At 42.1% G+C, this 23,376-nt stretch overlaps 1 protein-coding gene and 1 long non-coding RNA gene across 3 annotated transcripts in view; one reads left to right on the top strand and one right to left on the bottom strand.

The window, feature by feature from the left end:
• The window catches only part of LOC310808784 (uncharacterized protein), a 29,040-nt gene extending 28,934 nt beyond the window's left edge, over positions 1-106 (bottom strand). For both annotated transcript variants that reach the window (XR_014554377.1, XM_083675866.1), the window contains exon 1: positions 41-106. Coding sequence is in view for 1 of the 2 variants with exons in the window: in XM_083675866.1 (XP_083531992.1) it covers positions 41-74 (34 nt within the window). In the remaining variant the exon portion in view is untranslated. The remainder of the gene's footprint in view (positions 1-40) is intronic.
• A 3,593-nt stretch (positions 107-3,699) lies between these two features.
• On the top strand, positions 3,700-5,264 carry LOC310808805. Its single transcript, XR_014554382.1, has 3 exons — positions 3,700-4,008; positions 4,299-4,337; positions 4,820-5,264. It is a non-coding gene; the product is annotated as an uncharacterized lncRNA (long non-coding RNA).
• The last annotated feature ends 18,112 nt before the right edge of the window (positions 5,265-23,376 follow it).

The following is a 23,376-nucleotide window of genomic DNA, read 5'->3' as shown; positions in this document are numbered from 1 at the left end:
AAAGAGGCACAAAATAGATCAATCAACTGTTTTGCCTTACCTGAAGTGACCTGAAACAACTGGAGCTCTTTCATAATATCTGTCAATGTGTCCTAACCACAGAATGGCCCAGTTGCACTGATGTCCAGGACAGCAGTGAGGGGCTGGAAGGAGATAGGACGATCTGGGGGCAGCCAGCTGATATCATAACCTTTGAGAGAGAGGGAGAGAGAATAACCAGGGTAATCATCTGCTGTCCATCATTCAGTATCCATTTCTAATGAGGCTAGTCCTGGTTTGAGACTTTCAGTTCTGCTTAAGAGTGTGTCAGCAATGGAGTGTATCAGCAATAGAAAACCAGAGAGTGGAAGTGAATCTCCAAAGGATATCCATCAAGGATATTGAAAGTGTGTGAAGAGTTCTGGTGTTCAGGTGATGGGATGGAAATATCAATCAGCATAATTCATGTACAAGCCAAGCCATAATAACATGACGACAAGGACAATAAAGGATAATAAAGTTGAATCTAATCTAATCTATAATTGTATCAAAAACTACAAAAACTGTATCAAATTTGGATAATGAATAGCGTGCTACTGTTCTTGTCGTTTTCTGGTTGCAACAAACAGCTTTAAATGGCAAAGGGCAAGAAAACCCTCGCTGGTTTTATTGCGGCACTGCATAACATCACTTCAAGATGCAGATGTTAGATCCTTGATGATCACTCAGTGGCATCTATAAGCCAACTACGAACCACTAAAAACACTACTTATAGGTTTGCAAAGTTACAGGTAACCTATATTCAATTAATTAGATGACCTCCTACCAATGCTTAAATGTTAAATGAAAGTTGCCACAAGACGTGCTGGAGACCCCAGGCCCGGGTACAGCTCAGAGTGATACCTGCCATGCATCTTACCTAACGTTGGCCCATCTACACTGCTCAGCAAATCATAACTCCAACTCAGACTTTAGTCATTATTGCTCTGCATACAACATCCCATCAACATGCCTCTTTCTTTCAATCCGCAGCCCACTATTTATACTACCAAAACATATTGCAGGAATATTGATAGTGATTCATTGCAAATCTAAATATCCATTTCATTGGTACATCAATATATCATCCAGTCATGACTACAGCTTATATTGCCACACAAATGAGTCCCAACTCAGTGTCTGCTGAGCGTTCATTGGTTGTTTTAGTTACAGTATTACTACATTTTAAAAAGGGTGGATTTGCAAGCGTACATAACAACATTGAGACTTGAACTCCCAATTACAAAATTTGGTCCCATGAACTTTAATGTACATACATTCAAAGTTCATCCATAATTACAAATTTTGCTTAACGCAACCAAAAAAGACCTGATAAAATAAAATAAAATGTTGACTACTCAAAACAGAGTGAGATATGAGACCATCATACTGTAGCAGGGCCTGCAGAAGCCATCATACATATTTTTGGGGAATAAAAGAGCAACATCTAGACATAAGCTAAACAAACAAAAATACAAGAGAAGTCAACTCATAAACCATAACGGACAACGGTACGAGAAGCATCATTGTTATGGAGTCATTACGCGTATTAAAGGTTGTAGGGGGGGGTTTAACGATAACCATAACATTTTCAGGCATTCCGCAAAAGGTGACAAACATTAATTGTTTCTGTTGGTTACTTGAGGAAAAAACTGTCGTCTGATGGGAATATGAATAGTAAAAGCTGAAGCCAAAATTAAACATACAATAAGATCACACGACACCGCAACTATGGTAACAGCTCCTCTATTACAGCACCTCAACAGGCAATACAAAGTAGGACCAATCTTCGCACCAGCTCAAATTCAATCTTTCTAGTAGATGCCTATTCAACGACTAACATGACTAATGTTCCATCAGTCTCATTCTTAGGGTACATTTTTGCCAGAGAACAGACATCAGAAAACAAAGACAACTTCGACTTCTTACTATCCCAATTTGAGGGGTCAATAAGTTCAAGTTAATGAACATGCATAATACGCATATTACAGGTGGATACGTCATTTCTTAAAGTATATCAACACTCTGGCTTTCAGTACATTCAGTGTTACCTATTGTTACCTTTGAATTAAGAAAATAAGTTATACTCTACTATAAGGGGAGGTTAGCTCTTCAGGGGAAGATAGGAGAAAGGCAAAGAGAGGCATTACTGTGCCTATATATCTGACATTATACTTTTAGGAGATGTTTAGATGGTCAGCAGTAGGCTATAGGCCTACAATAGTGCAAACCCAGATTCACGTTTCATTTTGTTATTAACATTGTTTGCTTGAATGTCCTTCTGCAACACAGAGAAATATGGGTCATATGGAAAAGGCATCCATCTATACTATTCTTAGCCCCATTTTGAATGGAGATTGACAACTGAACTGAGACATCCATGTGGGGACCAGTTGAAGAAGTCATACAAACCAACAAAGGGTAAAGCCGAGCAATGACGACGTTAAACAATCTCTAAAACACTCCCAACAACTCGATTAAGCATGATGAAAAAAGATCAACAGACAATCCAATTGAATCCAATTCAATTGTTGCATTCAAGCAACAGAGGCACGTGAAATGTGCCTACTGGTGAGCTGAATTGGTCTATGATATCCATGATGATATGCCATTTAGTTAAACAAAACAGACCCCTCATAACCATACTCTTTCGCAATTAAATGTGCCTTTTCCCGAAAAACTGTCAAGATCTGATCAGAGGGCACCCTTAAGCCTAGTTTTTATGCAAGTACTAGACTAGAAATGGTGCATGTATGATTTAAATGTGATTTCATTATTTACATCCTGGGCTTGCTATTGTTCAGGTCACTCTCAAATTAAGCACTTATCCCTCATTGGAATGACAACACACACACACCTATGAACATATCCATTCATATATAATACATTCTGGATTTGGCTCACAAAAACTGGAAATAGATTAGCTTCAGATAAACTGTGTCCCCTAACGATGAAAAATGTACAGGTTGACAGATAATTCAACTACATCCTGATATGTAACTAGTTCTACCTGCATGGCCAGTGGCAACATTCCATGATGCATTTTTGCAGCTTGACTTCTCTATAAATGCTGTAGTTTCGGTGACCACAGAAACAAGTACTAGGCCTACACATATTCATCGAAGAACCAATTTGCTGGATACTTTCCACACACTAGACATAGACAGACAGACTACAAACAACCAGTAAGATATAGCCTAGCCTACATATTGAATGTCCAACAAAAGTCAAAATAAATGTCAGTTTCACAATGTTTTGCATATGCACTGTTACGCTTCACCATAGCTCAAAACTGAGATCATAACTAATGAACAGCAACATTTTATGGGGGGAGATTCAATGACAACCTATTGGCAGTTATTTCTGTAATAAAACATTAAAGGCATTATTCTCTGTAATATCACCCACTGCATGCTAGTTGGCTAGTTAATATCCCTCTCGACCAATGGGTGTAAAAATGAATTTCTGAATTAGTAGTGCACGTACACTTGCAGGCACACACACTCTCTCTCTCTTTCTTTCTTCACACACGCTGTCAAAACAGAAAGTACATTTCTCTAATTGGTGCATGTGGATATCTCTGTTTAGTCAGGTGACTTCTCAGAAAAGCCTGGTGTTCATGTAAAGAGGAGAAGGCCGATCCAGGATGTGTGTCCAGGAAGACCACCACCCCGCCCACCATCCACTCCACTATATAAACACTCACAAGGCAAGCATGTACAGGGAAGAAAAGGCACTCCATAGTTTGGTGGAGGTGCAGGCTGGAGGGTGAAACTTAAAAGACAGAAAGAGAGCAGATTGAAAGAGAGCAGATTGAAACAGAGCAGATGTAAACCTTGAAGAAGGCAGCTTGCTGGAGAAACGTTGGTTAAATAAATAAATAGCATCAGAGCAAGAGTGTGCAGCTCTCTTTCTATCTTTTAAGAAGAGCAACATACAACATATACACTGCCAAAGGACACCTGTCGACTCAAGACATCCATCACAAAGGTAGGCTAATACTGTCAACCACACCGCCTAAAAACGATGGCTTTCTTCATAGAGATATACTAAGTTAGTAAACGAAAATCAATTGTTATAGACAAAACATGAGGTAATACAGTACAATCTTTTTCAATGCTTGGCTTTTGGGAATTACCTATAGGCTAAGCAATGGGGAAATCTAAACTAATTCATACAATTTCAAAATATGAATTCAAAGTTGTACTGTCTTACGATTCTAGCTTCAGTCTGGGATGTTGATTCTTGATATAGTAAACCATTCCTCTTTGTCCCAACAGGTTTTCATTCCTCCAAGATGACAGATCTCACAGCCGAAGGTAAAATAAATAATCCAATCCAAGTTTATCATTCAAAACCTCCTTCTGGTATCACATTGCACTCCAAAATCAGTGTCAGATTTCAAAAGTAATCAATGTCAATATGGGTCCATGTCCCACACCATCAATTGTGTAGATTCAGCTATAACTCACACGAAATGAATCTGAAAGATTTGTACCAAATGATGTTGGTAGACGATGCACATCTTTCCCATTTGTTTGGGTTGAGGCATACAGCCGGATCAACAGACTGATAGGCCTTTTTGACATTACACTACCGTTAAGATTTGGAAGCATTTGACAAACTAGCAGTATTAAAACTAACCCTGTGCATGTTATCAAAACTGTCGGAAGACACACAATTTGAAACAAGTATCTCTCTCTCCCTCCCTCCCTCTCTCTCTCTCTCTCTCTCTCTCTCTCTCTCTCTCTCTCTCTCTCTCCCTCTCTCTCTCTCTCTCTCTCTCTCTCTTGTTTTGCAGGCCATGCAGTCGTGCGTGCGGGTGCCAATGTCACTCATGGTGCACAGGGGGTCCTGGATACTATAGATACCTTTGACCGGGACGGCAGCGCTTCAGCCACAGGAACATACTCAGGCTCGGGCAACTTTTCTCATGGTTTTGAAAATAAAACAGGTCGGCGTATACCCAAGGCAGGTGTGTATGCGGCGGCAGGAGTAGGCCTGGCCCGAGCTGAGTGGAGCGTGTTTGATGCAGAGGCCAAAGGACCCAACGCAAGTGCTGGTGCCGGTGTGTCACTGCTGGGTGCGAAAGCCATGGCCAAGGCAGAGATCGCCAGTGCCTCTGCGTCCGCTGGGCCGGTGAAGGCGACGGTGGGTCTCTCAGCGGACACTGGAGTTGGGATCGGGGTGGACGGGCTTGAGGCAAAATTTCTGGGTACCGGCATCAAAATCGGCCCATCAGTTAACATTTCTCTGTTCGGTAGTGGGGTCGAGTTCAGTCTCTGGTGATCAATGAGTTCTTTTCTGTATTTTCCTTTGCTGGCAGTACAAAGTTCAACTACTGGGAATTTTTGTATAAAAATTAGCAATCATGTATTGAAAACTGGGCAGTTTCAATGCAAGCCTATGGGAGATACGGCTTCTGTACCCTCAGGGAAGGTTTGGGGGGGGGGGGGGACTGCATGTATAGTTGTTCTCTGATAATATGTTGTGTCCGAATACCCATACTACCTCTATTGGTCTAAGAGAAGCAGTTAATTTTCAAAAGGTCAAATCGATAGTTCTATTTCAACAAAACTTCTTAAAGGCAGACTCTGGGATCTAATGTCAATTGGAAAAGAGCGGGCCGCGCTACCAGAGATCATTTCAAAATGGAGATTATCAAGAAACAAGAGGAGTCGACATGCATATCGCAACGGTACACATGCACTGACATCTAATGAGTGCCTACAGTTCACATCTTTACTTACTCCAAATATCTTTGGTAGAAGTTGCTGTGACTCCCCGACATGACGTCATATCCCAGAGTCGTAGACTTTAACTACAATACTTTATTAAGAAAACTACAACTCAATTCAAAATAATGCTTAGTCGTCATGTTATTATGGCTTGGCTTGTACATGAATTATGCTGATTGATATTTCTATCCCATCACCTGAACACCAGAACTCTTCACACACTTTCAATATCCTTGATGGATATCCTTTGGAGATTCACTTCCACTCTCTGGTTTTCTATTGCTGATACACTCCAAGCCTTGTATGCCAGCCTGTAGGAAGTTATGCTTTTAGTTAATTTGCAATCAGTTATTTTGTTGTACTAAGCAAATGGGATTGTTGCTGTGTTTACCCATTGTGCCTCGGAAGTTGTGTGAGCAGCAGGTGACTGATTGTAATTCTTCTCTTCCTCCATTCAAGATACAGAAGACGTTGAGAGTAGAACTCAAGTGACATTATTTTGAAGTCTTCAACATGGTCCATGGAAACCCTGAAGTGGTACATCTGATGTGGCTCAAACTCTATCATGAAAGGACTGGGCGCAATAAAGGTTTCTGTCAAGGTCAGCTTAAGTGAGTCATAAGATCTGATAAATCATTTGAATCATCAATTGAGGGACTTATCAACAACATAATAAAAAAAATGTATCTCACCCAGACACCAACATGATGGATGTCTTGCTGATGTCTCCCTTTAGCTGAATGAATAACTGTGCCTCCAATGAGCAGTTTCCTTCAAAGTGCAACTCCAATAGAAATGGAGTGACTAAAAGAGGCACAAAATAGATCAATCAACTGTTTTGCCTTACCTGAAGTGACCTGAAACAACTGGAGCTCTTTCATAATATCTGTCAATGTGTCCTAACCACAGAATGGCCCAGTTGCACTGATGTCCAGGACAGCAGTGAGGGGCTGGAAGGGGATAGGACGATCTGGGGGCAGCCAGCTGATATCATAACCTTTGAGAGAGAGGGAGAGAGGATAACCAGGGTAATCATCTGCTGTCCATCATTCAGTATCCATTTCTAATGTCAGGTCCTGGAAGTGTGAATGACACTTATATCAGCATATTATTATTATGGTTATAGTTCTTGTTATTGTTATTGTTGTTATTATTATTATTATTATTATTATTATTATTATTATTATTATTATTGGCCTACCCAGCTGTGGGCAGACGTTGAGACCAGGGCTGTGGCAGTGTGTGCATAGAGCCTTCTGGAAGTCTTCCACGCCCTGACAGGGGAAGGCTGTGAGAGGACAGGGGGACCGGATGGAGCTGGTGAAAAGCTTGAAGGCACGGTGGTGGCTGCAGAGCAAGTACTGCTCCCCTGCAGGGATACAGTGATGCACCTTAGACATACAATTGTTATACACAGATACACTCTGTCATTATGGTGATATTTTGATAACCACTAACTTACACTAACTTACCCTCACTTTTCATAATAGCTTGAGGACAACCAGGGAGCTCATGTCCTTTACCAGTGTAGAAATCCACATGACCCAATGGTCTTGAAAAACCCAGCGCAGCCACAGGCTCATTGGCTGAGAAGACAGTAGGCCATTAAATGACTGTGTGGTGTGGGTTTACAGTAATGGGATGTACAAAAGTGGCAACAGGTGAGCCTCACGATTGAAGTTGGTATGAATCACATCCACATACTGCCCATCAGTGTAATCCAAAGAGACACTTTTATCTGCCTCTAAAAATGCTGGTGCAAATGGATCCAGCCCTGAGGGGAATCAAAGCACATCATGATAAAAAATGTACTCGACAGTAGTTTATCAGATTATTTATTGGGAAGATCCCAGGTCCCTGAATCTCTCATCAGATATGACCCAGTAGCATGATTTGATTTCAGTACCTGTGATTCTTCCTATAGCTCCATGCAGACAGGCTCCAGCAACACCAGCAACATGGGCTCCCACACCGAATCCAATCAGATGGAACATTTCTGGGGAAGACCCCTGATCCTTGGAGAAAGCACCAGTCCTCACCAAGTCACAAACACCATCACAGAATGAGTCATGTTGAAAGCATGTTCAGTTTATTGAATGGTCATATTGTTTCCTTTAATGCTAAAGAACAGTCATACTGCCACCATCTTGCTTCAGCTCTGAAATAATGTACCCACCAGTAGTGCCTGGATGACCTGTGCCAGTTTCTCACCAATCTGACGTGCCCCGTCTGTAATCTCATGCCCAGGAGGCACCAGCCAGTCCGCTGCCACTATGTTTCTCTGCCCAGCTTTCAGCAGCTCCTGTGCCATGATCCTTACCCAAATGGGCTGCACCCTGGGTGGCCTCCTGCCTGGTACGATCACCACAGTGTGGCTGTGAGGGTTCCAGGTCAGTCCTGAGAGGCCAGCTGGGACCTCAAAGGGAGAGCCACAGGGGCCCTGTCCTGCTGAGAACCTTAGGAGCCTTAGCTTTGGTGATGGAGGACTGATGCAGAGGAAGTCAAAGCAGTTTGCATGGTCACCTTGGACATGAAAATGTTCATAATCAGCTACCCAGACAGAGACATTGGTGAATCCTGTTCACAGATATCTGTGGAGGCATTTTGAGGATCTCCTTCTTCAGTTGATATATTGCCCTTAACAGCATGAAAAGTAAGCCACCAACGCCCAGTTAAATTAAAATTAGCAAACCAACTCTGATACTGTATGTTTACAATACAATACTTGTATTGTTTGTATGTCTGTGAACTCAGTAGTATGTATGTGTAAACATCAACTCTCTATCATTACAATTTGTGTGTGTGTGTGTGTGTGTGTGTGTGTGTGTGCGCGTGTGTAAAAGACTTGAAGGAGCATATTTACATTACCCATTACCTTTGGCAGGACCAGACAGAAGACAGAAGGGCAGCAGCCACTGAGCCCAAACCAGGCTCCTGTCAGCTCTTGAGTTTCCCACAGCACCATACACTCTCTCCATCATGGCACACAATGCAAATAACCTTTCCTGTTAGTCTTCTCCAACACTCAGATAAGCTTTAGGGGTGGAGACTTGAGACATTTGTAATGCAAATAAAACAACTGTATAGATTTTGTTACCCAGCCCTTTTTTTATGATAACTATACTACTACAATATACTGAACTTCATAATTCATGATCAAAAACAGAAGTACATCATAAGTGCATGTTATACTAAATACACAGAGAAAATCAGCAAGAAAGACAAATTGTTGGCAATATATTTTTTATATTTTCTTTTCCTTAAAATATGTACAATGGTTGATTTGGTGACTATACAAACCCATTTACCTTTATTGACAGATATACCAGAGCACCGATATTGGCCTTAAAGAAATATCTGGAGAGTTATTCACCATGATATATGTAATATAGAGGAAACTGGACAGCACTTAACACAATTACACATGACACAACTGTGTTAACTGAGACACAATACGTCCTGCTTCTGTACATGTTTGTATATACTGTACATTTCCCCCTGTCTGCTAAGGGCTTCACTGCTTTTTCCACTGTTTATGTGGCACATAGGATATTTATATGTAATTGGCCACTTACGTAAATGTGTTATTTTATATGTATGCACTTTATCTTGCATGTTTACAGACTCCCCCCATTCAATTTCACGCATTTATAAAAGGCACTAGATCACCTGCGGGTATATAAGCTGTGGCTTGCGCTGCGTTCTTCAGTTGGCAGTTAATACCTGAATCCAGTAAAGACTGAGGACCAGACGACTCACTAGTGTGTTTTCCATTTATTCTTAAGCATAAGCATTAATACAGTTTGTCATTAATGTAGGCTTTCTATTTAGTGTACCGTTATGCACTGTAGCATATGAAGTTTGTAGTTTGTTAGCGGTAATTGCGCTAGCTTGGTATCCTAAACGAGGACGAGTTAGCACTAGCTTGCCGTTTACGATGAGTGGTTGTTGTCAAATGACACCTGACAAAACATGTCGAAGGGAGTCTGGTGTAACGTTTGCCTGACTCCACTGATACAGATGTATGTGTAGGATTTAATGTTAGAGTGTTTTGTAGTTTACATTTTCTTTGTTTTTCTTCGTTTTCTCCTAACGGTTAAGAGAAGGTAGACGGTTAGAGCCAGAGCCCGAACCGCTGATGAGCAGCGCTGTAGTTTACCGTTGCCAAGGCAACCAGGCAGCTCACACCTTGTACCATATTTCTAAATCATTATTTTGATAATACTGAAATGTTGATATTATATTGTTATTGTTTTACATTGTAATTTGTATTGTTCCAACTAAGTTCAGTTGGCAGTTAATACCTGAACCACGAGTATGTTTTCCATTTATCCCCCCCCCCCCCCCCCCCTATACTAACCCTAACCCCAACCCCACCCAGAGACCTCTTCATCCCCGCTACCCCCCTTGTACAAGTTCTCTCCTGCTAATACAAATACAATGAAATAGCCGACTGCCTATGGCCCCTGGTGTGAGCATTGATTACTTTGTCTTATGATGACTGTTGGATAGATGATTCAATTACTTAAACAAATGTATTGTTGTAAGTCGCTTTGGATAAAGGCGTCTGCTAAATGCCATGAATGTAAATGTAACTATACAATAGTATAGTTCCATAAAAACTATTTCAATGGAAACGATCGGACTTTACCGTGGAACTTGCGGAAGTATGAGCGCGGCTTTGGAATTATTCAAAACAGCGCCCGCTCTCACACAATAGAATACGCGGGAGAGGTCCACTGTTTGAGGCGAAAAAAGACAGGGTTCCCAGCGGAAAAATGAATAAAAATTAGTTCCTCACAAAACAAGGAACCCAAAACCATTTCAATGGAAAGGATCGGACTTTACCTTGGAATGTAGCGGACGTATGAGCGCGGCTTTGGAATTATTCAAAACAGCGCCAGCTCTAACACGATAGAATACGCGGGAGAGGTCCACTGTTTGAGGCGAAAAAAGACAGGGTTCCCAGCGGAAAAATGAATAAAAATGAGTTCCTCACAAAACAAGGAACCCAAAACCATTTCAATGGAAAGGATCGGACTTTACCTTGGAATGTAGCGGAAGTATGAGCGCGGCTTTGGAATTATTCAAAACAGCGCCCGCTCTAACACGATCAAAGAGAATACGCGGTAGAGGTCCACTGTTAGAGGCGAAAAAAAACAGGGTTCCCAGAGGAATAAAAACGAAATAAAAATGAAATATCCCAGTATTCCTAACAAAACAAAGAACCCAAAACCATTTCAATGGAAACATCGGACTTTACCTTGGAGCGCGGCTTTGGAATTATTCAAAACAGCGCCCGCTCTAACACGATCAAAGAGAATACGCGGGAGAGGTCCACTGTTTGAGGCGAAAAAAGACAACGTTCCCAGACGAATAAAAACGAAATAAAAATGAAATATCCCAGTGTTCCTAACAAAACAAAGAACCCAAAACTATTTCAATGGAAACGATCGGACTTTACGTGGAACGTAGCGGACAGAGAGCGCCTGAGAGCTGTGGACCAGGAGCTACGTGTGTCTGTCATCCATTCCTGCGAGAATAGTGTGTGTGTGTGTGTGTGTGTGTGTGTGTGTGTGTGTGTGTGTGTGTGTGTAGGCGTGCGTGTAAGAGTAGTAGGCTACATGCGTCATGCATTTGTTGTTCGTCAGAGACAGTGTGTGTATTCTAATGATAATCAACATTAATATATATATATATATATATATATATATATATATATATATATATATATATATATATATATATTGGGGTGCCTTGAGATTTTTCATTCATGCAAAGGGTGCCGCGACTGAAAAAAGGTTGAGAAACACTGCTGTAGATTATGTGGGAATCCATATGGTTAGATGACTTATGGACTGTACGTTATAAAAGTATTGCAACATAGTTATTACTGATACCTTGTGTGAACAGACAAAGTAAGCATACAATAATAGTTAGAGATAACATTTTATTTAAAGAATTCAGGTTAGCCACCCCTATTAATTGCCCAGAACAGCAAAGGGGCGCTACATGTGATAAAACATTACAGTCAAACCACCAATCAAATAAATGAAGACAAGCTGGTCGACAGATCGTTGCAAGCCTACCTGAATACTGTACCTTAACTGTTCAGCAGGTACCTGCCTCCTGCCGCCCGTTATCAAACGCTATCTTGAATTATCGCGAAGCCTGATAACGGAGTTGCACGTTCACAGTGGGCTGCCTAAAAGCTCCTGGGTCCTAAAGCTACCCGGGTACATAAGAATGATACTGAAATCATTACTTCGATTTGCAAGGTATCAGTACTTTATCTCATGGATAACAGTTACAGTATTGCTAATCAGGATGAAAGGAATTCTGATGTTGGGATTTGTTGATGAATGAATGTTAGGCACACTGTCTGGTATGATGTGGAATGCAGCAATAAATTAAAAATATTTACAGATTGTATTTGTTTGGCAAATAATTTGAATGGTAAGTGTATATCAGGGTTTAGGGATAGCTTAACTCCACCAACAGAAGTGCCTAAAAGGTCATGTGAGATGAGATGTTTCATGATTTAGACGAGACCTGATATTTTAAGGCAATCAATTTACCAGTGATCTAACCCAGCAGGTCAATGTATTCCTATTCCTAATTATATGTAAATATATTAAACAAATGTATACTGTATACAGATAAATTCATTAATGAATTCATAAATTCAATCATTATCACAGGAGAAAGGGAGCAGTATCAATGCAGAGTTGATCCCTGCTCATGTACAACGGTGTCACAATGAGGGTTTGTGACATCAGTGTATTCCAAATTACAAACACAGTAGCATTTTCGAAATCCCCATTATGAAATGCATTCAAATGCAGGTTACTCTAGCCACATCTGAGAACTGGACGCTATTCTGAATCTGCAAGGGTGGTGAGTAACTTTTCATGAGAACTGAATTCTTGATTCTGATCAGGGAACAGACCCTAAGAGTTGCATTTTAGATTTTAATTTGTTTTTCAGCCAAAAAGCTTGCCACACACATGGAAATGTGACCGCTCTCAATTCATAGAGCTCTGAATGCAAGGACTAACAGTCTATGAAATTGAAATGGTATTTTTAAACGTCTGTAATGTTTCAAATACATTGTGAACAAACAATTAAGTAAAACAACCTTATATTTTGGGTTATGATGAGGTAAGACCGTCGTATTAAGCTCATTAGGCATTTACAAGTAATATTCTTTAAGAATCATAAAGATTGAATGAATGATAGGATGAATCGAGCCCGAACACTCAAATGCTCCACCACGTACCTTTATGAAGCAAACAGTTGAAACGTTTGTTTCATAAAGGTACAGGCTGTAGCATTTGAGTGTGCGGGCTGGATTCATTCGATACTGACATTTCTCGGCCCTGCGCCCAAGTAAAGGATGTGCGTTTTGACCTAGTCTCGTTCCCAAACACATCCGCCCAAATGCGCGAAAGGTCTGGTGGACAGACTGTGATTTCTCACAATTCAGATTATATTACAATGCAATACAATAACTTTATTTTTCCTGTGAGGGATTAGTAGACTACAAGTGTCAGCAATATCCACAGCACCTGTCGCCATTACAGCGCCAAGAAAACAATAATAAACAAACAAATGCAACAAGAGTGGACCACAATCGTCAATGATATTGAGAGTTGGAGTTGAGGAGTTGTTGTAGATTGTGGTTAGATTGTTGTAGTACAGCACAGAAAATAGATTCTAGTGACCATATCCCAATTAGACAATATTATTACTTTATTTTAATCGCCTATTTTAATCACCTCACAGGTGCTACTAAGTACTTACTAGTAACATTATTAGCACCAGGCAGTCATTTTCTACGGTAGCAAACGTGTATCAGGTGTCTGGTTGCCAATGGTAATCATTGCATCACAATAACTGATGTCATAGAGGGTGTGTAATGCTGAAAGTCTGTCACTTTGTCACTTTATTCTGCAAATCGGGTTTGAATTCACCTCAAACTTAACCTCTTGAAGTTATTTCATGGCCTATTGTTATTTCATGGGTGTTTTTCTCTATGGATTCTCACATACCTGTTACTTGGTATTAAGTTATGTGTCTCACAAGGCTGTGCAACCCGTTTCTTACATATTTTTAGAAGAAAATATATTTCCTTTGCTTCATGTAATTCTAAATGCTTTTTTGAATCAAACATTTTTCTAGAATGATTGAGCAGAAGAGATGAGGAGTGACTGTGAACCGGGAAAAGTTCACCCTCAAGTGAGTGACTGTTTTTATCTAAACTCTAAGAAGTAAAATGCAGTCAAGAATTATTACCAAGTGGCCTAGTCCAGGAAATTGACATGAAAAGCATAGAAAAGGCCTCTTGTCTCTTAACAGTTAAAAGTGGGGCCTGGATTTTTTTCTGCTCAGGTCATATGGTCAAGACAAACTCCTGGCCCTAATAATGTGCAATGATGTTTTTGCTCATTATGGCTTCTTATACAGGCAGAAATTGGTGCAAATGTGAACTCCACAGCTCGCCAGCGTCGACGTGTAAGTTCCACTCAATTATCAATCATTGATCGCATCATTGCAACAGTGAGTCAAAACTGTATGTCCCTCTTCCTCCCTGCCCCTGCCCTTCAGAACAAAATCCAGAGGAAGCTGGCGAGGAAGCTGGTAGTGGTTGAGCCGATCCCTGAGACCAGCTTCGACAGAGAAATACGGCAGGGCCTGGAGAAGATGAAGAGTGCCTTCGTCATGGGTCTGGACCGGTCGTCCACCTGGAGGAAAGGCTTCAACAATACTCTGAGCCAGATGACTGTGGTGCTCAAGAAGCACGAGAATGTGTGGGAGAACGTGGAGAAGATCCAGGAGGAGAGAGGGAGGGAGCTGGAGGAGGTAAGACTACGCCATTATCTCTTGTTGCTTGGTAAATACCACATAAAACACTTGGCACTCTAGGTGGTGAGTGTTACAGAATTCTTTGGCAGTTAGTGAGTGTAGAATTTTTTTTTGTATTATTTGAACTGAGACTAAAGGGATGTGGGTATGGTCTAGTGTTCCAACATGATAGGATTAAGACATTGCTTTAGAGAATCTTATCCCAGTTGATTTACAGTATCTGTGTGGGTAGGGATAGGGTTAGGTTCACATATTTTGTGAACTTAGATATCCTCTGCTTCTATACCATCTATCTCCAACCTCTACTATACTGACTGCCTGCTCCATGTCTACACAGAGAGGCATGATCAGGCAGCGCTCCGCCTCCTCCATCCTGCGCCCCATCTCCCCAACCCTACCCATCTTACCTCAGGGCAGAGGTGGTATATTCAATCTAGGCTCCATCTCCAACAACACCCAGTCAGATCTGCCCAGGCACACCCGTGCCAAGCGCCTTGCCTGCCCTTTCCCTCTGGTCACACGCAGCTGCACCACCCCCTGGGCCGAGCCGGGGCAGCACCCCCCGCCAACTCAGTGCCCCCTTACCCACTTCTCCCCTCATTGGCCCATGCTACGTCCCCCCCTTGCCCGCGGATCTCTCCACCATTGCCGCAAGCCCAGGCGCAACTGCCGCCATTGTCGACAATGGCTCCTCCAACTCCGGACCTACCAGGGGTGCTGACCTCGGATGACTCCAGGAGTGGGACGGCTTCATCCTCAGAGGGGAGGAGTTCACCCACGGATGATGACAGTTCGAATGAGAGTGTTGAGACCCAGCGTTCACCACAGCACATCTTATTTGATAATTTAGTCAAGGAAGCGCTGTCAAGTTCTATAGAGCCAACCCGTATTAAGCAAGTCCCAGATGAGCTGCAGTTGACTGCAGAAGAGCAAGAGTGTCTTCAGGCTATGTAAGAAGAGAGAGTGAGTATCTTGGGATGAATGGCCTTGTATATTCACTCCTTGAAGGAATCACCAATTAAACACAGTTGTAGCTTTTGATTATGCTTGATTTAACTTGTCAGGCACAAGGGAATATATGGATTCGCATCAGCAGTGCAAATGCCTCTTGCATTTGGCAAGACAAAGATAATTTAAAATAAGTATAAATAAGGACGAAAAAGTCCTTGCATGCTGAATTGGGTTGTTATTGCTGATTGTTCTATTCTGTAGTGATAAAACAATGGCTCAAACTATAGAATGCATGTAAAACTGATATGGTGTAACACTGAATTTTGTACCTTCAGCAAGATCCATTTGCCTGCACTGTGTATGACATACCTTTAATCTCACTTTGCTAGGAGAGGTATTTCTCAAAGGAGGCGAGAGCAGAGAGAGCAGAGAGAATGAAAAAAACATATGAGTATCTGGCGAGAGAGGAGGCTCGGATGAAGATGGAGGAGCAGGAGAGAAGAAGGGAGTATAGGAGGAACCCATGGATGACAGAGGAGGACATTGAGAGAGCTGAGAGAGCATTTAGAGGAGAGGAGGATGAAGAAAAGGAAGAGGAAGAGGGAAGAAGAGAGCATAGGGGAAGATGTAAGGAAGAGAGAGGGATTAGAGGAGAAGAAGAGGAGGAGGAAGAGGGGGAGGAACGAAGGGAGGGAAGGCCATGCAGAAGAGAGGAGAAAAGAGAGAGTGATTACTTCATTGCGGATGACATTGATGAAGAGAATGTGAGGAAGGATGAGAGGCAGGAGGAAAAAAAACGCATGCAGGACAGTGCTGGTGCAGAGAAAGATGAGCTGTCTGGCTTGTCCAACCAACAGAAGCTGAGGGCTCTGGAAAAGATGGCAAAAAGAAAACAGGAGATGGTGAAGAAAATTGAAAAAGAGGAGAGGGCAGAAAAGGCACAGGAGAAGAAAGAAATGAAAGAAAGGATGGTGAGAGAAAAGAAGGAGAAAGCCAAAAGAGAGTCTTCGGAAAAGATGTTAAAAAACGACGAGAAATGGAGAAAAAAGCATGAGAAAGAAGAGAGAAAGCAGCAGCAAAAGTTGGAAAAAAAGGAGAGGATGGAGAAAGAGAAGATAGAAAAAAGGCTCTGTGAGACACAGAAAAAGATGAACAAAGAGAGAAAAAATAGAGGCACAGAAGAAGAAGGCAGAGGAAAAAGCAGAGAAAAGGAGGAGAGAGCAGGAGATGCAAAGAGAGAAAGCTTGCATCAAAACTATATTACAGGACCAGAAAGACAAATTTGAGAGGGAGAGAAAACAAATGATGGACGAGTTCAAGTTAAGTTTGCAGACGACACAACGGTGATTGGTCTCATCAGCAACAACGATGAGTCGGCCTACAGGGAGGAGGTCCAGCACCTAACAGCGTGGTGCAACGGAAATAACCTGGCTCTCAACACCAGGAAGACCAAAGAGCTCATTGTGGACTTCAGGAAGTCTAAAGCTGGCGCACACACCCCCATCCTCATCAACGGGACTGAGGTGGAGCGAGTCACCAGCTTCAAGTTTCTGGGTGTCCACATCTCTGAGGACCTCTCCTGGACCCTCAACACCTCCACCCTGATAAAGAAGGCTCACCAGTGTCTCTTCTTCCTGAGGAGACTAAAGAAGGTACATCTGTCTCCTCAGATCCTGGTGAACTTCTACTGCTGCACCATCGAGAGTATCCTTACCAACTGTGTCACAGTATGGTATGGTAACTGCTCGGCATCTGACCGGAAAGCACTGCAGAGGGTGGTGAAAACTGCCCAACGCATCACCGGTTCCTCACTCCCCTCCATCGAAGCTGTCCAGGGCAAACGATGCTTGCGTAAGGCACGCAGCATCGTCAAGGACATTTCTCACCCCAACCACAGACTTTTCACCCCACTCCCCTCTGGGAGGCGCTACAGGTCTCTCCGCACCCGAACCAGCAGGTTCAGAGGCAGCTTCCCTGCGGCTGTCACCCTACTGAACTCGAACACTGCACCTACCTGACAACCTACTACCCCTGCAACCCCTGCAACCCCCCCCCCCCCCACCCGGACAATTGCACTATCACTCCCCTCCCCTGCTCTTACTCAATACCACTGCTCTTCTGTACATATCTGTCCATACTGTTCATACTGTTCATAATGCACATAATGCACATATCCTTATATTTTCTTAATACTACTGTTAATACTCTGCACATACTGTACATACACTGCGACACTGTTCATACTGTAACTTATTTACTCTGCTATAATGCTAATGCTACTCATATACTGCTTACACTGCACTACTTATATTATACTGCACTACTGACTGCTCATATATTGCACTACCTGTAAATACTGTCCATTGCACTTTCTGCTATTTTGCACTTCTGGTTAGACGCTAACTGCATTTCGTTGTCTCTGTACTTGTACTCTGCACAATGACAATAAAGTTGAATCTAATCTAATCTAATCAAACAAAAAGAGGCAATCTTGAATGAGAGGAGGCAGAAACTGAAGGATAAGGAAAAGGAGGCCAAAATGGAAGTGGAGATAGCAAAGAGGAGAGAGTTGGAGATGCAGAAGGAATTGGATAACCGTAGAAAAGCGTATGGGGAATCACCGGTCAGAAAAAGGGCCTTCTGGGGAGGCTGAAGAAGGCCTTTGTGCCGTAAGACTGAGATACAGCCACAGAGGATGGCGGCAGTGTGGGACACATTTCTAATTTGCAGCCGCACACACTGCATGACACTTTTGGGATGAATTTGTAAAGTTGACTATTATTCTATTGAAATTTTTTCCCCCCTAAATTTGAATTATTTGTGATAACATTTATTTTTTCCAATGTGTGCCAGTAATATTTAGACAACCATCTATCAGTACCACCATGAAAGCAAGGGTTTTTGTGCTGGCCCTCCCTAGCAAGCTAACTGGGTTTTATATCTACTCCAGTCCATAAGCCAGTTTACTTACTACCCGGTAAAGGAAGACAAGTTAGCTTGCCAACTTGCCACAAGCACTCTTACAAGGAGAAAACAATAAGAAGAAACAAATATGTATTGATGCTCATTCCTTCACTGTGCACTCTTTTTGTTTTGCGCTGGCTGCACCAGCACTTTTACAAGTAAAAATAATAAAGAAAAAAATACCATTGAAGTTGTGTTAGCACACTTGATTTGCCTTTAAGTTTGTAGTTTTCTACCATGCAACTGGTCTTGAACTCAGACCCACATAATACAGATTTTAGTAAGATTGAGTAAGGATAACAGCTAACTTCAAACATCATACATGTAATACTGACACAGATCAAGCCCTGTCCAGATCTAAATCACACTTACAAAGAAGGATCATTAAAATTAACTCCATAATATTTGTAGCACACATATTGCAGTGTATGGCAAAATGTGATTTCATCCTTACTTTTTCTTTGTTCAATGACAATTATCTTAGAAGAAAATCTTCTTTATAAGCATGATAGTGTTATATCTGACTGATGACTGCAAATGTGATTTCAGTATCTCCAAACCTATACTTTTGTTTTTGAGCCCAATAAAGTACACCATCTAATGTCCACAGAGGGGCAGCAGAAACAATGTTATCAGAGACTTTGTTCCTTTTATCCGACCTATACTGTATATCCTTATTCAATATGAAACCATCAGCAAATGTATAGGTGAGTCAAAACCATTCCAGAAATACACCAGACGATTCTTTATTGGAAAAACATCTGTGCATCTCACGGTTGAAACATATGTCTGTAGTTTTATCAGGGAGGCATGTAGAGGATCTGTTTGTAAGTTTAAGTTCAAAGGAGAAATCCTCTCTGTTATTAAGGATTCATTCACCTTTCAATAACAGCTATGTTTGCACACATATTAAATGTTCCAAAATATGTGTGTAGAATAAAAAGGGAAATATGTAAAGTATTATGCAAACACAGATGCTCTCCATGTATTGGAGAAATGAGCAAACATTTGAGACATTATTTTTGCCTTTAGAACTATGACTTTTTTCTGATCCCCTTGACCAAGAAAAACTCCTGGCCCTATCTACAGTATGAATGATACTGCTAAGAAGAATTACCAGACTGCTACTAACCGTAGAAAAGCGTATGGGGAATCACCGGTCAGAAAAAGGGCCTTCTGGGGAGGCTGAAGAAGGCCTTTGTGCCGTAAGACTGAGATACAGCCACAGAGGATGGCGGCAGTGTGGGACACATTTCTAATTTGCAGCCGCACACACTGCATGACACTTTTGGGATGAATTTGTAAAGTTGACTATTATTCTATTGAAATTTTTTCCCCCCTAAATTTGAATTATTTGCGATAACATTTATTTTTTCCAATGTGTGCCAGTAATATTTAGACAACCATCTATCAGTACCACCATGAAAGCAAGGGTTTCTGTTCTGGCCCTCCCTAGCAAGCTAACTGGGTTTTATATCTACTCCAGTCCATAAGCCAGTTTACTTACTACCCGGTAAAGGAAGACAAGTTAGCTTGCCAACTTGCCACAAGTCACCAGCTCACATCCAGCTCCCTCCTAGGGTGGGGATCAAGCCAAAATTGCTGGTCGGCCTCTCTGACCTCTAGGCCACAGCAGAGGCCTTCTCCACGCGCTGTCTTGTGGATGGGTGACATACACACACGGGCGGCTGGGGGAAGGTTTGTGAGCTGCGTGTTCAGGGAGTCAGGGGGCAGGTAGAGGGAGGAGCGGTGGCCGCCACACGGCTGCGGTGGTGGTCTTCTCCCTCCCAGATGAGCCAGTAGCCCTTCAGACCCTCCACTCTGCCTTTCCAGTCCACCTGCACAGAGTCACTGCCGACTGTGGTCAACTGGAGGTCTGCCAGAGCTGGCATGACTGGAGGTGGATAGGCAGATTGGAAGAAAGAGGAAAAGGGGAATGAGAGAGTATAAGTGAATGAGAGAGGGAGGGAGAGGGAGGGGGTGAGTGAGTGAGCAAAATTGTAGTAAGGTTTGTCGCTTCAGCAGCAAACTGCTTTGCCAATTTGTTTAGAAATGTCCTCTCAGACTGATCTGAGCAGAAAGAGAGATGCATACCACACATGTAACCTTATGCTACTATTTCCCTATCATTTCTCAATAAAACATTTGAGGGTATTTTTAATCATCTGTAATAGCTTCAAGTTATCAAGTTTTCTTTATCTTAAGGCCGATCTTACCCTCCTGAGTGCACATCCTGGCAGACATGGCCCTCTCCTGGCCGGAGGAGTGATGTGCACTCACGATGACCAGGTACTGAGTGTTGGGCTGAAGGTTGGTCAGCAGTTCTGCCCTCTGCCCATGTTGATGATGTCGAGTTTACCCCCCGGCAGGGCTGAGTATTCCACCTTATAGCTCTGCACAGACTCAGGCTGTAGAGGCCCCCAGCTCACCTTCACACTGTTTACCTGCGACTCAGAGATGGTCACAGAGATGGGGCTCAACACCACTGAATAAATAGAGACAAACCATTGATACAGTGGGGGAAATAATTATTTGATCCCCTGCTGATTTTGTTAGTTTGCCCGATTACAAAGAAATTAGCGGTCTATAATTTTTATGGTACTTTTATTTTAACAAATAGACACAGAATATCAACAAAAAAAGTCCAGAAAAACATGTTATATAAAGTTATAAATTAATTTGCATTTGATCGAAGGAAATAAGTATTTGATCCCCAAGCAAAACATGACTTAGTACTTGGTGGAGAAACCCTTGTTGGCGAGCACAGAAGTCAGACGTTTCTTGTAGTTGGTCACCAGGTTTGCACACATCTCAGGAGGGATTTTGGTCCACTCCTCTTTACAGATCCTCTCCAAATCCTGAAGGTTTCAAGGCTTTTGCTTGGCAACTCGAAGCTTCAGCTCCCTCCACAAATGTTCTATAGGATTAAGGGTTAGGGTTAGGGTTCGTCCATTGGCCCCTCAATGCAGTGAAGTCGTCCTGTACCCTTAGCAGAGAAACAACCCCAAAGCATAATGTTTGACGGTGGGGATGGTGTTCTTGGGATTGTAGCATTCAGCATTTCTCTCCCTCCAAACACGAAGAGTCGAATTTATGCCAAAGAGTTCAATTTTGGTCTCATCTGACCACATCACCTTCTCCCAAGCCTTCTCTGATTCATTTAGGTGTTCATTGGCAAACTTCAGATGGGCCTGTACATGTGCCTTCTTGAGCAGGGGGACCTTGCGGGCACTGCAGGATTTCAATCCGTTACGGTGTAGTGTGTTACCAATGGTTTTCTTGGTGACTGTGGTCCCAGCTGCCTTGAGATCATTATCAAGCTCCTCCTGTGTAGTTCTGGGCTGATCCCTCACCCTTCTCATGATCATCCTTACCCCACGAGGCGAGATCTTGCATGGAGCTCCAGGCCGAGGGCGATTGATGGTTATTTTGTATTTCTTCCATTTTCTAATAATTGCACCAACAGTTGTCTCCTTCTCACCAAGCTTCTTGCTGATGGTCTTGTAGCCCATTCCATCCTTGTGCAGGTCTACAACTCTTACCCTGATGTCCTTTGAATGTTCTTTGGTCTTGCCCATGGTGGTGGAGAGGTTGGAATGGAAGAGATTGATTCTATTGACAGGTGTCTTTTATACCCATAACAAGCAGAGATTAGGAGTACTTTTCCTAAAGTGACAGGACTAATCTGTGTGCCTCATGGGCATATAACTGGTCTGTATGAGCCAGAATTCTTGCTGGTTTGTAGGGGATCAAATACTTATTTGACTTCGATTGAACTTTATATAATGTGTTTTTTCTGGACTTCTTTGTTGATATTCTGTCTCTATTTGTTAAAATAAAAGTACCATCAAAATTATAGACCGCTCATTTCTTTGTAATCGGGCAAACTAACTAAATCAGCAGGGGATCAAATAATTATTTCCCCCACTGTATTTTGGTTCTGACAAGGTAAGACAGTTGAACTAAACTCATGAGGCATTAATAAATTATATTATTCAATAATGAATGGCTAAATATAATTAATTTAAGTAAAGAAAAATAAATCATTACTTAGTTGCATTCATATGTTGTCAATTTAACGATTCCATGTTAAATTATAATATTTTCACCTGAAATTGAGAGTGGTTACATTTCTCCAGCCCCATCCCTCAGCTGTGGCAGGGTGTCCACTTTGTTTTTGTTGTTGTTGTTTGAATCCTAGATTCAAGCCACTTTAAGTAAGAGAGAGGGTGATGGGGGAGGGGAGGGGAGGGAGTGGGGGAGGGGAGGGAGGGAGGGAGGGAGGGAGGGAGCAACTGGTGTTTAGCCTTTCCCTGTGTTGAGGGCAGTCTGTTTGCAGTCTGACAGTCTGTTTGTGTGGATCTTAGAGGCTGGGTTAGCCAATCGTTATGAAGATACCGCTGAGTACTAGAGACCTCACCCTGACCCGCAGGTCAACAACATCAACACACGAACAGGTTCATTCCAAAACACCAGAAAACCATGAACAATTTTCTGGTTACATTTATCATTCAATATGTAAATGGTCAACACTGATGACAAGAATATGATTATTATGTCAGCAAATAACTGAACATAGCTACTGTCCCCAAATGTATCACAATGGGATTTGATTTCAACAATCATTTTGTAGAAGATGAAGCACATTTCTGAAAATGATGGATGTAGCGTTTTGCAACGAAACTCTTTAAATTAAATATTCTAACACATATTAACCCTAACCCCCGAGGTCATCATAGGAAGATGTGTGTGTGTGTGTGTGTGTGTGCATATGTGTTTGTGTGCATGTACGTGTGTGTGTGTAACTCCCTTTCACCCCTGCTCCAGGCTATATGCGGCC

The sequence above is a fragment of the Argentina silus genome, assembly GCF_951799395.1.
Source record: "Argentina silus genome assembly, chromosome: 8".
Taxonomy (NCBI): domain Eukaryota; kingdom Metazoa; phylum Chordata; class Actinopteri; order Argentiniformes; family Argentinidae; genus Argentina; species Argentina silus.
Note: the sequence above shows the minus strand (reverse complement) of the source record. Positions and strands in the feature narration are given on the sequence as shown.